The 13515-nt window shown below is 31.9% G+C and overlaps 1 protein-coding gene across 1 annotated transcript; it reads right to left on the reverse strand.

Moving 5' to 3' along the window:
• Window positions 1-13515, reverse strand: LOC134688502 (splicing factor YJU2-like). Its single transcript, XM_063549273.1, has 7 exons — window positions 13403-13515; window positions 5599-5699; window positions 4718-4862; window positions 3959-4093; window positions 3181-3362; window positions 1831-1954; window positions 1-485 (listed from the first exon to the last, which is right to left on the reverse strand). The coding sequence occupies exons 1-7, from the start codon at window positions 13424-13426 to the stop codon at window positions 75-77; spliced, it is 1122 nt and encodes a 373-aa protein (XP_063405343.1). The 5' UTR covers window positions 13427-13515; the 3' UTR covers window positions 1-74.

Raw genomic sequence — 13515 nt, forward strand, 5'->3', positions numbered from 1 at the left:
ATTAACTATGACATTTCTTTTTATTATTTGAAAATATGTATTGTATGAACTGGCAAGGCAAAAAAAATATTTAATCAATTTGATTCATTACTGCTATCAGAATCTGAATAATTTCCTAAGAGTCCAAGTCCTGAGGGTCTGGCACTAACATCATTGTTTTTCACTGCATTTATTGAAGATGAAGCACTAACATCACTAGTTTTTAGTGCTGGACTTGTACCATTCACTGCAATAGATTCTCCATTTGATTGAGTCTGACTTATTTTCTGCCAAGTAGGTAAAGCTACTTTCTTTTCTGTCTCTTGACTATTTTTGAGTTCACTATTACTTTCAGGCTGATTGTCACTTGGTTTAGAGGTTACAGTTGTTGAAGCTTTCTTTCTAACAACAAGTCCTTTTAATGATTTCTTGCTATTAAATCCCCCCACACTTTTTTCCCAGGATTCTGGTTTCTTCTCGGTCTTTTGCTGTATAACTGATGAACTCTGAAAAATATGTGTTGTTATAGTGACACACATATAACAATAACAGGTAATTTAACAAACAGAATTTTAATTTTAATTATAAAGCATATGCCTTTGGTAAACATTTTGAATCAATTATACTATCATATACATTTGATTTTGAATATTCTACTTTAATTAATGGTTGAGAACATATTTGATTTTTTGTGTTTTTAACACTACTCCTAAAGAGCTTGAGGCAGCATACATTAAACATTATTGATTCCCTTTTTACTGACAGATTTTTCTTATAATTTGCCAAAATGAAGATTTTACTATGCTTTTTTCAAAAATTTAATGAAAAGTATGGGTCACCGTGCTATTTTTCAAGCAATGTGTCGTTGAAAATTGTCAAAATTTTGTTAGTTTGTTCATGAAAAAACACATTAGTGTGCATAAAAAAAAATCTATGAGATAGAATTTTGAAATAAATTGTGAGATAGGTTTCATAATATGTTTTAAGAAATTAAAAAGAAAACATGGTGTCACCGAACTTGTTTTTTTGCTACAAGTAAAAATAAAAAAATTCCCTATAAGCCCAGTATAAATTTTGTAAGAGTTGTCTCCCCTTAAATGGCTCATTTGATAAAAATGATTTAAGAACCTAAAAATTTGATATCTGTAAAAAATATTTTGTTTAATACAATTAATTAACAAGTTTTCTTCATATAAAAAACAGTCTTACTATTGAAATGCAAATCTTTCTCCAAATTTGCAGATTTAGGCAAATAATTAGACCGATTTTGTACTGTCATTGTACAATCCAAGATGGTGGTATACCATCAATCTACCTTAATCACAAATTTATTGATGATGTCCACAGTTAATGGAAACAGTATACCTAAATGATTGAAATTAATTAGCAGCCCTGAGTAGCTCAGGCTACTTTGTTTTTGACTAGGCCCCTAAATTTTAGGTAAATGAGTTTGTAGTATTTATATTGATTTTCTTATATTGTGCCAGTTAAGGCCTTCACATAGACAATGCATAGTATATATTTGTTTAAGGGCCAGCTGAAGGACGCCTCCGGTTGCGGGAATTTCTCGCTACATTGAAGACCTGTTGGTGACCTTCTGCTGTTGTTTTTTTATTTGGTCGGGTTGTTGTCTCTTTGACACATTCCCCATTTCCATTCTCAATTTTATGTCTTTCTCACTGTTTGTCTTGACAAAGCAACTTTGGTGGGGTGAAAAAATTATGATAAAAAAAAATCATAGAACCAATTATTTCCTGAGGGCTGTAAATTTTAATTCCAGCAATATGTGGGTTTTCCATTTTTCAAACAGTGTGTCTATCAATCCCTTATTATCCTTCTAATATGATTTACCTGTGATAGAATATCTGTTGGTTTTTCTGTTGCTAGTTTTTTAGTTTTAGGTTTGTCATCATCACTGTCAGAATCCTCCTGTAATCTCTTCACAGCCAGACCATCCTTCTCACCAAATATAGATCTGTAAACATTAATATAGATGAAAATAACTAAACGATTATAGCATTGCATTTGGTCAAATAAAAGACAATAGTAATGGAAAGCATGAGGACACACAAAACTTTTTAAACAAGTGTTATCGGTAATTCGTATATTTTCCCTTTGATCTTTCTGCCTAATATTTTCGAGTATCAACTTACTGGCTGTATCACTGAAAATATTAGGCAAAACATTGCTTGACGTCATAACATTGTGTGAAGTCATAATTACCGATAAACAGAATAATAGGGCTCGTCTAGATATTCCACATGATATAGTCAGTATCAAAAACTCAACTACCTATTATTATATATATCACAGATAACACTGTCTGCAGCATCTAGGAGATTGTGATTTTGTTTCTGTAGCAGCATACTGTTGAATTTTATAAGATATTGTTATATTTCTACCATATTTTAAAGATGATGTATATTTAAAAAAAATCTGTATCAAATATTCTTCAGTGCCAGTAAGTTATATTTTCTTTTAATATGATGACCATATATAGAAACTGACCATAACTGTGGATTCCGAGTATGAGTGAGTGTGTTCTAACTTCTATCTAAGCTATAAAGTTTCCTATAGGATCATTTAGAGAAAACTCTATCATTGATTACTATTGGTAACAAACTTCTTTGGATAAAACAGCCAATTATTTAGTTTTAAGTAATACATTTTTGCGCCTGTCCCAAGTCAGGAGCCTCTGGCCTTTGTTAGTCTTGTATTATTTTAATTTTAGTTTCTTGTGTACAATTTGGAAATTAGTATGCCAGACGCGTCTACATAAGACTCATCAGTGATGCTCATATCAAAATATTTATTAAATCAAACAAGCACAAAGTTGAAGAGTATTGAGGACTTAAAATTCCAACATATCATTATCTTTTTATAAATAGGACCGAAACTCTTATATGATTATACTACAAAACTTTAATTCATGCCATCCTTTATACTAAACACATATACTTTATCAGGTTTGCAGTTCACCTGTGGATTATCTTGGGACTGAGGTAAAAAATATTTCTGCATAACTTACAATATAATGCACATTTTAGAACATTAACAAGCAATTCACAAAGTGCTCCATAAAATAATATAACTTCAAAAATTTTAATGAAGATTTAGCTAAGATGTGTTCAAATAAGATCTTGTAATATCAAACACAGTACACAATATAACACAATAATAAACAATGAACAAACAAATCACCTAATTTCCTTTTCCTCCTCCTCGTCTTGTAACTTCTGTAGTTGTTTCTCGTACTCCAAATGCATCTCTATGACCTTGGCATGATCTACAGCAGCCTTCCTAGAATTCATATCTCTTATTTCTTCCAAGGCATCAATTGTTTCTATCTCATTTCTACTGGCTTTTGTTCGGTTTTCTAATAACTAAAATTTAGAATCATATATTTAAAAAAATATCTCAATTTCTTTTTGAGTTGTCTCCCATATACAGTTAAATTTTAAAATAAAAGATATTGTTTTTGGTTTACCTGTCTTGTCTGTTTTGTTTTTTTCAGGCCCAAAAGTTTTTTATAGTCAAAATTTATAAGAGTAGGCAGGATTTATTTTAAGTACTCATTAAAATATTGTGTTCATTGAATTTGGGTTTTATACATGTATGGCTTTTAAAGGTTGTCTTTTTTTGTGTGATTTGTAACAGAATTATAAGTTAACAATGTTGAACACATTTCTAATAAACAAATATCGCAGTTTTTCATGATATAAGTTAGCAGATAGATTGATGATATGTTGGTGAAAAGTTTATGTGAAGTCTTCAATAAATTCCTGGATTTGCTTTCAAAATTAAAATCTTTCAAAAATCCTTCAGCATAGTCTTTTTATTCATTTTTTATATCTATTATAAAACAACCTAGAATACCAAATGGACTATGAGTCTCGATTTTGGTTTAATAGTTAATATTTCTTGCTACAATTAACACGCAGTAATATTATTTTCTATACATAATGACACTGTGACTTACTTTCATTGGATTATTTAATTCCTCCTGTTCTTTTTCTAGTTGTTCTTTCTCCGCCATTTGTTTAGCCAATTTCTCAGCCTCAAATAACCTTGTAGCCCCAGCTTCTAGCACATAGTCTGTGTTTTTTAAATCTGTCTAAAATAAAATAACAAATACTTTTGTAAATACAAACTGTACTGTATTTCTAATTTGATTTTAATTAATAATGCATGTACACCTATGAGGTATGAGCTCAAAATATTTTATATTATCGCTAACATTGACAAACTGGAGAAAAAAAAGGACAAATAGTAAAATCAGAACCCTACAAGGAACCAGAGAAATGTCTGAGAGAGATACATTTTTTTGTACATGAACATTCCTTAATTTCAAATTGTTTCCTAAGTTTTATAACATCAAATTCCAATTAAATAGTATCATCTTTTCTTGACAGTCAAAAGTACTGAGATGGTGATACAGAGGGACGTATATTATAAGCGATTTAATCACATTTTTCATATCTTCATACATCATGTACATGGAATCACCATAATGAGCCTAAAACAGATAATTACACAAAAAAAATGGGAGGAAAAAACATTTTTTTTAATGCATAACACTGTCCTGTTCTGAACTTCTGGTTGACAAAATAGTTCAATTTAAAAAGTGGCATACTTTTAGTCAGAAACGCAATTATTTCTTATCTTATCTTTCAAATATATGCTAAAGGTTTATGTGGAGAAAAGGTTAAATTTGTTCATTAATCATATTAATTAGTACCTTAAAAGCAATTTCTGATACACAACTTGGACATTTGATGTAAAACCTGAATATTCTCAGACCAAGGAAGGTCTCATCTTCTACATCCTCTTTTCTGGAATTAAATTTTTTTCCTTTGTAAATGTACACACCACATGTATCACACCTGAAAATAAGATCAAAAAAAATTAGTCATATTAGTAGTGTTTTTGATGATACTAAATGTCCTACCATTTATGTACATGTATACAGATAATATATAGAAAGTAAGAAGATCTGTATTATCTAACAACATTTTGATCTGTGATTTATGTTTGTTTCTATTACAAATTTCTTTTTCTTTTTATCTATTTCCATACAGGAAAGCTTCAAACAACTATCTTGAATATGTTTCTTGGCACACAATGCTTGAGGGAAGTTTGGAAATTGAACTTTTTTTCACTTCTGTTTTTCATTAACAATGTTTGCATTGTACAATGTTTTAGGTGTTAGTTAAGTACAATTATCACTTTTGTAATAATGTCTTATAAGGCATATCTTTATATAACATGTCTTTGAGATACATTACTATGGTTGATAAGTTCTTAAACTTGAGCCTCACATATTTGTTTAGTTCATTAACAATAATAAAATTAAGAATAATTTGGCGATTATGTCAAAGAGACAACAAACGACCAAAGGAGAGATAACAGCAGAAGGCCACCAATGGTATTTCATTGTTATAAGAACTTCAAGATGTGGTATGAGTGCCAATGAGACAACTCTCCATCTAGGTATCAATTTATAAAGGTAAACCAATATAGGTCAAAGTATGGTCTTCTGACAACATGGCATCATTTTCATGAATCATGTACATGTAAGTGTGTATCCTTTTCATGTATATATGTATATATACTTGTTACCTCATGTTACATGGTGCCATTAAACGTATGTTGAAAGGTCTATTTTTCTCTCTCCTCATCTTAGGGATATTATTCGGATCAAAATCCGATGGATAGTATTTCTAAAACAGAAAAATAATCATGAATATTGCATTAAGTAAAAGAAGATTTGGAGTGTATGTCAACATGGTCAATCAGACAGCAACCCAACCACCTAATCAACTAAAATAATTCAATGGTCAGCTTATACTATGTGTGTTGAAATACCTTTATTAATATAATACTTTGCTGAAAGCAGTCTGATTCGACTGCAAAGGTCTAATCCTGATTAGTTGGGGCAAGTCTGGACACATTATATTCAAGCTTGTAATTTGATACTCTCTGAATTTGAATTGTGATAAAAATTTTGACATTATATAGGTTCTGACATAAAATAAATATGGTCAGAGATCTTTAAAATATATTGTTAAAGTACTGTGCACTTTAAGATTCCTTCTTGAAACTAGAAAAAAAAAATAAACCCCTCAAAAAAATTAATCAATTAGATGTATGAATACTGTTTTGTATAAAATAATATATTGTTATTGGGCATCATTCAACAGGCACACAGGCTCATTTGGCCAATAAGTTATTGCAGTGCATTCATTAAGAGCCGGTACCCGGTACTTTTGCCTGCCTATGGCAGCGTCTGGTACCGGCAGAAAAAATAAAAATAACAAAAATATAATGTGTAAAATTCTTTTGAAATCGTTTAAATCTAATTTCTTTCTTTACTAAAGTGATAATCTCCGTGTATGCCGTTCATGTGTATGTTTATAGGTGTCTTCGTCGAGGTCTGCGTTAAAGTATATTTATATATCTTTTGCAAATTTAGGTTCGCCTCCAAAATAAGCAGAAGTGATACTTATAAACCACGTGTCTGTATCTGACTTTCTGTATCGTAAGAGCGCTTTATAATGCGACGATTTAGCACTATATTTTGAAACGGCAAATTGTTGATGAATTTAAACAACAACTACATAACTATGTCTAGTTATGCTTTCAATGAAAAGGAAAGCATCTCGTATGACAGATTATTTTATGAATAAAAGGTTTAACAAAGGTGAACATTCTATGAAATTCAGAAAATCGTTAATTGTATCAAATCAGTTCGTTTCCCGTTGGACCGTAACCTTGTCCCTGATCAATGTCATTATGTGTTCTATGTTGTGATTTAAAAAATTATGACTGCTGTCTGCAGGAAATTTTTAGTGTAAGATTTCGTGAAACAATCTGAAGTAACATACATTTATCATGTTTATGTACATAACTGTTACGTAAACAAAATATATGATGAATTTTTAGACTTCTAAAATAATAAAAAAAAAAGCTCTGAAGAAGTGAAAAAACACAATTTAACAGTTACTTACTATAGTTAAGAAGCCTATAATTAATTCCCCCCTTTTTACCTAATGATTATAACAAAAAGTTGAAAGCAATAAAAAAAGCTACAAGTTTTATTATTTTTTTTAATAATATATTACATTGTATGTAACTTATGAATTTCATTCACCATATTGAACAAATACAAAACATTTAATTAAAGTATAAAAGAAACAAAGTATTGAAACAACATTTCACATGAAACCCCTGCATTATAGGTCATACATATTTTATAACTGATTTCAAAATAATTATAAGCAATGTATTTTCAGATAAATACTCTAGAAAAAAAAACAATTCAATGTTAACTTACCCAAAATTGAAGCAAATATAACAGACTTTTCCCTATTTTTTAAAGTAAAAAATTAAGGCTGAAATACCTAAAATCCAGGAGCTTAGGGGGGCTTTGCACCCCTGGCCCCCCTACCAGGGCTAGCCCTGGACCCACTGGGGGCCTTGGGCGGCCCCCAGACCCCTCGCCCTTTGGGTTGGTTCCCCCAAAAATCTAAAAGGTACCACCAGTCTTAAAAAATAATGAAACCCCTGTTATTGTCTTGGTCTAGGTTGTCTCTGGTCCTGGTTTACCTGATTTCATGAAAACTGTGCATTTACTAATAACATAAAACAGGTCATTTGGGAAAACTGTCTTGGTCCAGGTTGTCTCTGATCCTGATTTACCTGATTTCATGAAAACTATGCATTCACTAATAACATAAACAGGTCATTCATTGTCATTTGAGAAAACTGGTCTTCCCTTCCATCTAAACTGTCCTAGATCAGGAATCTGATGTACAGTAGTTGTCGTTCGTTTTAGTAATTTATATGTATTTCTCTTTTTAGCTCACCTGGCCCAAAGGGCCAAGTGAGCTTTTCTCATCACTTGGCGTCCGGCGTCCGGCGTCTTCGTCCTGCGTTAACTTTTACAAAAATCTTCTCCTCTGAAACTACTAGGCCAAATTTAACCAAACTTGGCCACAATCATCATTGGGGTATCTAGTTTAAAAATTGTGTCCGGTGACCCCACCAACTAACCAAGATGGCCGCCATGGCTATAAATAGAACATAGGGGTAAAATGCAGTTTTTGGCTTATAACTCAAAAACCAAAGCATTTAGGGCAAATCTGACATGGGGTAATATTGTTAATCAAGTTAAGATCTATCTGCCTTGAAATTTTCAGATGAATCTGACATTCCGTTGTTAGGTTGCTGCCCCTGAATTGGTAATTTTAAGGAAATTTTGTTGTTTTTGGTTATTATCTTGAATATTATTTCAGATAGAGATAAACTGTAACTAGAGGCTCTAAAGAGCCTGTGTCGCTCACCTTGGTCTATGTGCATATTAAACAAAGGACACAAATGGATTCATGACAAAATTGTATTTTGGTGATGGTGATGTGTTTGAAGTTCTTACTTTACTGAACGATTTTGCTTCTTACAATTATATCTATCATGAACTTTGCCCATTAGTAACAGAGAACTATATTTGGTAAAAATTTACATAAATTTACCAAATTAATGAAAATTGTTAAAAATTTACAACAAAGGGCAATAACTCCTTCAGGGGTCAATTGACCATTTAGGTCAAGTTGACTTATTTGTAGATCTTACTTTGCTGAACATTATTGCTGTTTACAGTTTATCGCTATCTATAATAGTATTCAAGATAACCAAAAACGGCAAAATTTCTTTAAAAATTACCAATTGGAGGGCAGCAACCCAACAACCAGTTGTCCAATTCATCTGAAAAATTCAGGGCAGATAGATATTGACTTGATTAACAATTTAACTTCTTGTCAGATTTGCTCTAGATGCTTTGGTTTCATAGTTATAAGCAAAAAACTGCATTTTACCCCTATGTTCTATTTTTAGCCGTGGCGGCCATCTTGGTTGAATGGCCAGGTCATCGGACACATTATTCAAACTAGATACCCCAAAGATGATTGTGGCCTAGTAGTTTCAGTGGAGATTTTGTAAAAGATTACTTAGATTTATGAAAAATGGTTAAAGATTGACTATAAAGGGCAATAACTCCTAAAGGGGTCAACTGACCATTTTGGTCATGTTGACTTATTTAAATTTGTAGATCTTACTTTGCTGAACATTATTGCTGTTTACAATTTATCTCTATCTATAATAATATTCAAGATAATAACCAAAAACAGCAAAATTTCCTCAAAATTACCAATTCAGGGGCAGCAACCCAACAACCGATTGACCGATTCATCTGAAAATTTCAGGGCAGATAGATCTTGACCTGATAAACATTTTTATCCATGTCAGATTTCCTCAAAATGCTTTGGTTTTTGAGTTATAAGCCAAAAACTGCATTTTACCCCTTTGTTCTATTTTTAGCCGTGGCGGCCATCTTGGTTGGTTGACCAGGTCACGCCACATTTTTTAAACTAGATACCCCAAAGATGATTGTGGCCAAGTAGTTTCAGAGGAGAAGATTTTTGTAAAAGATTACTTTAATTAAGAAAAATGGTTAAAAATTGACTATAAAGGGCAATAACTCCTAAACGGGTCAACTGACCATTTTGGTCATGTTGACTTATTTGTAGATCTTACTTTGCTGAACATTATTGCTGTTTACAGTTTATCTCTAACTATAATAATATTCAAGATAATAACCAAAAACAGCAAAATTTCTTCAAAATTACCAATTCAGGGGCAGCAACCCAACAACCGATTGATTGATTCATCTGAAAATTTCAGGGCAGATAGATCTTGACCTGATAAACATTTTTACCCCATGTCAGATTTGCTCTAAATGCTTTGGTTTTGGAGTTATAAGCCAAAAACTGCATTTTACCCCTATGTTCTATTTTTAGCCGTGGCGGCCATCTTGGTTGGTTGACCGGGTCACGCCACACATTTTTTAAACTAGATACCCCAATGATGATTGTGGCCAAGTTTGGTTTGATTTGGCCCAGTAGTTTCAGAGGAGAAGATTTTTGTAAAAGTTAACGACGACGGACAACGACAGACGACGGAGGCAAAGTGATGGGAAAAGCTCACTTGGCCCTTCGGGCCAGGTGAGCTAAAAAGCAATAATGTTCAGCAAAGTAAGATCTACAAATAAGTCAACATGACCAAAATGATCAGTTGACCACTTTAGGAGTTATTGCCCTTTATAGTCAATTTTTAACCATTTTTCGTAAATCTTAGTAATCTTTTAGAAAAATCTTCTCCTCTGAAACTGCTGGGCCAAATTATTTGAAACTTGGCCACAATCATCATTGGGGTATCTAGTTTAAAAATTGTGTCCGGTGACCCTGCCAACTAACCAAAATGACCGCCATGGCTATAAATAGAACATAAGAGTAAAATGCAGTTTTTGGCTTATAACTCAAAAACCAAAGCATTTAGAGCAAATCTGACATGGGTAAAATTGTTAATCAGGTGAAGATCTATCTGCCCTGAAATTTTCAGATGAATTGGACAACCTGTTTTGGGGTTGTGGCCCCTGAATTGGTAATTTTAAGGAAATTTTGCTGTTTTTGGTTATTATATTGAATATTATTATAGATATAGGTAAACTGTAAACAGAAATAATGTTCAGCAAGGTCAGATTTACAAATAATTCAACATGACCAAAATGGTCAGTTGACCTCTTTAGGAGTTATTGCCCTTTAAAGTCAATTTTTAACCATTTTTCGTAAATTTTATTTATCTTTTACTAAAATCTTCTTCTCTGAAACTGCTGTGCCAAATTGATCCAAAAATGGCCACAATCATCTTTGGGGTTTCTTGTTTAAAAAAGGTGTCCGGTGACCTGGCCATCAAACCAAGATGGTCGCCACGTCTAAAAATAGAACATAGGGGTAAAATGCAGTTTTTGGCTTATAACTCAAAAACCAAATAATTTAGAGAAAATCTGACATGAAGTAAAATTGTTAATCAGGTCAAGATCTATCTGCTCTGAAATTTTCAGATGAATTGGACAACCTGTTTTTGGGTTGCGGCCCCTGAATTGGTAATTTTAAGGAAATTTTGCTGTTTTTGGTTATTATATTGAATATTATTATAGATATAGGTAAACTGTAAACAGCAATAATGTTCAGCAAAGTAAGATCTACAAATAATTCAACATGAACGAAATGGTCAATTGACCCCTGTTAGGAGTTATTGACCTTTGTAGTCAATTTTCAATCTGCTTCCTTTGTTTAATATTCACATAGACCAAGGTGAGCGACACAGGCTCTTTAGAGCCTCTAGTTTTTATATAGATAAGACTGTCAGTATTTTCTTTAACATGATAATTAAATATTGTCAAATGAGGCCATACACTAAATAAAATGATGTAAAAATTTGCTTTTAAGTTAAGTTTCTTTCTTGTTTGATTTCAATGACTTCCAATTTATTCACAAATTATGTCTGGGTTTTTTTCTGGACAATGATGCAAAAAAAATGTATTTTTCATGCAGTCAGATTACTACATATCAGATTTTGTTGTCACAAAATTGAATTTTGTCATCACAAAATAGACTTGTGAGACAAAATTAAATAAAGCATCAAAGAAATTTTTTTTAATAATAGCCTTTCAAGATGTCATAATTATTTGGACTAGTCTGTCAGTTAAAAGCTCAGTTAGAGCTTATGTTATCTCCTTGTTTAATGTTTTTAGACATTAAGCTCAATCTATTTATTTATTTACTTATTAATAAAAAAAGAAATAAACATCTGGTCAACAGTTTAAGCTATCAAAATAGCTTCGCCTTAGCTTTATTTTTTATCAACAAATTAAACCAATGACAAATGGCGAGGGATTCAATTTTTCATGGTAGATATAGCCGTGGATTTCAGTAAGCGCGAAGGATACCATCTACAACCTTCAAAAAGCGTAATTTTACCTGTAAAAAGCAAAGCTAAAACTATAGAAACTAATTTAGGATTTTGGAAATTGAACGATACTGTAATGCCAGTGGTAGACAAAGCTTCACATATTGGAATAACGAGATCTCAAAACAATTCTGCACAAACAACTGTTGACGAAAATTTAAAAAAAAACAGAAGGGCTATCTACAGTCTAATGGGAACTGGTCTACATGGGGAGAATGGTCTTGATCCTGAAACATCAATTGCAATGTTGAGAACATATATTCTTCCAATACTAACCTATGGGCTTGAAATTGTGATACCAAAAGGCAAAATTCTTGACAATTTACAGATCCAATACAAAAAGTTACTTAAGCAAATTCTTTCACTAAATATTAATGTGGCTGACCCTGCTGTATACTTAATATCTGGTTTACTACCTATAGAAGCAGAAATACACTTAAAAATCCTCTCATTGTTTGGAAATATTGCAAGATCAAATAAAAATTCATCTGAGTGGAAGCTAGCAGAAAGACAACTACAGATTAAGAGCTTTGATAGTAACAGCTGGTTTATAGACATGAAAAAGATATGTATCAAATATAGTCTAGAAAACCCATTATCACTACTTTATATTGATATGTCAAAAGGAAAATGGAAGAAATTGACTACCACAGCAGTACATAAATATTGGACAACAAGAATTAATGAAGAAATAATGTATTACTCAAGCTTGAAATACATTCCAACATCTTTATTTAAAGTTGGGAAAATTCATCCTTTGGCCTTAGCGAACAGTGCTAATCAAAGAGACATCAATAGAATTCCAATAAGAATAAAAATTGCAACTGGAACCTACATTCTACAAACGAATAGAGCAGCTTACAATCAAAACAACGTTGATCCAACTTGTAAATTATGTGACCAAGCAGAAGAATCACTTTCACATTTCTTGCTGTGTTGTAGAGCACTTGACCAATTTCGTACACCAATATTGAAAAACATTATATATAAATGTAGTGAGCTTCCTGCTTTGCAACATTCTAATAGTCAGCTAGACATTTTGCAACTAATTATTAATCCATTTCACTATGCTTGCAGTGCTGAGTCAGAAAATGATATAAGCTATAGAATTGAACCTCTGTGTAGACAATTAATTTATAAATTACATAATAAGAGGTACGAAATACTCTCAAAAATGGACTTGATAAGTAGCAGGAGAAAGATGAACTTTAAAGTCAGTTAGATAGGTCAAATAGGGTTTTTGCAGATCGCCTAGGCTTAATATTAAGTTTTATAAATAGAATTTTAATAGTATAAAGACAATTTTTATCTTTTACATATAAAAGGATAAATAAATATCAAAAACTGTGAACTGTGTACATAATCCTCATAGTGTATATATATTGATGGATTGATATTCTATACTGTTGCGGTGGTGGAGCTATTTTTATTGTTTTACTCCATATAACGGAGGTGTGCCTATATTGGCAGAAATTCATAGGATACAGATACATGACGAAAACGGCTGTGAACTCTATATTCTCAGCATTTTCTATTATTCTACATGATAAATTATACATACGTTTAAAACTTTTCTCTCCGACATCTTTAGGCTTTCTTTAAAAAAACGGTGATAAAATCTGTAAAATTACAAATATCAAACGTAGTTTGTATCCGGAAATAACAAAGGGTAGT

The sequence above is a fragment of the Mytilus trossulus genome, chromosome 10 (assembly GCF_036588685.1).
Source record: "Mytilus trossulus isolate FHL-02 chromosome 10, PNRI_Mtr1.1.1.hap1, whole genome shotgun sequence".
In the NCBI taxonomy this organism is placed as follows: domain Eukaryota; kingdom Metazoa; phylum Mollusca; class Bivalvia; order Mytilida; family Mytilidae; genus Mytilus; species Mytilus trossulus.

Coding starts and splice junctions, on each gene's coding strand:
- LOC134688502 (XM_063549273.1), bottom strand. CDS start 13,426: ATGTCGGAGAGAAAAGTTTTAAAC. Junction 4,863..5,598: donor ATGGCACCATGTAACATGAG/GTAACAAGTATA, acceptor TCTTATTTTCAG/GTGTGATACATGTGGTGTGT. Junction 3,363..3,958: donor AATTAAATAATCCAATGAAA/GTAAGTCACAGT, acceptor TCTAAATTTTAG/TTATTAGAAAACCGAACAAA.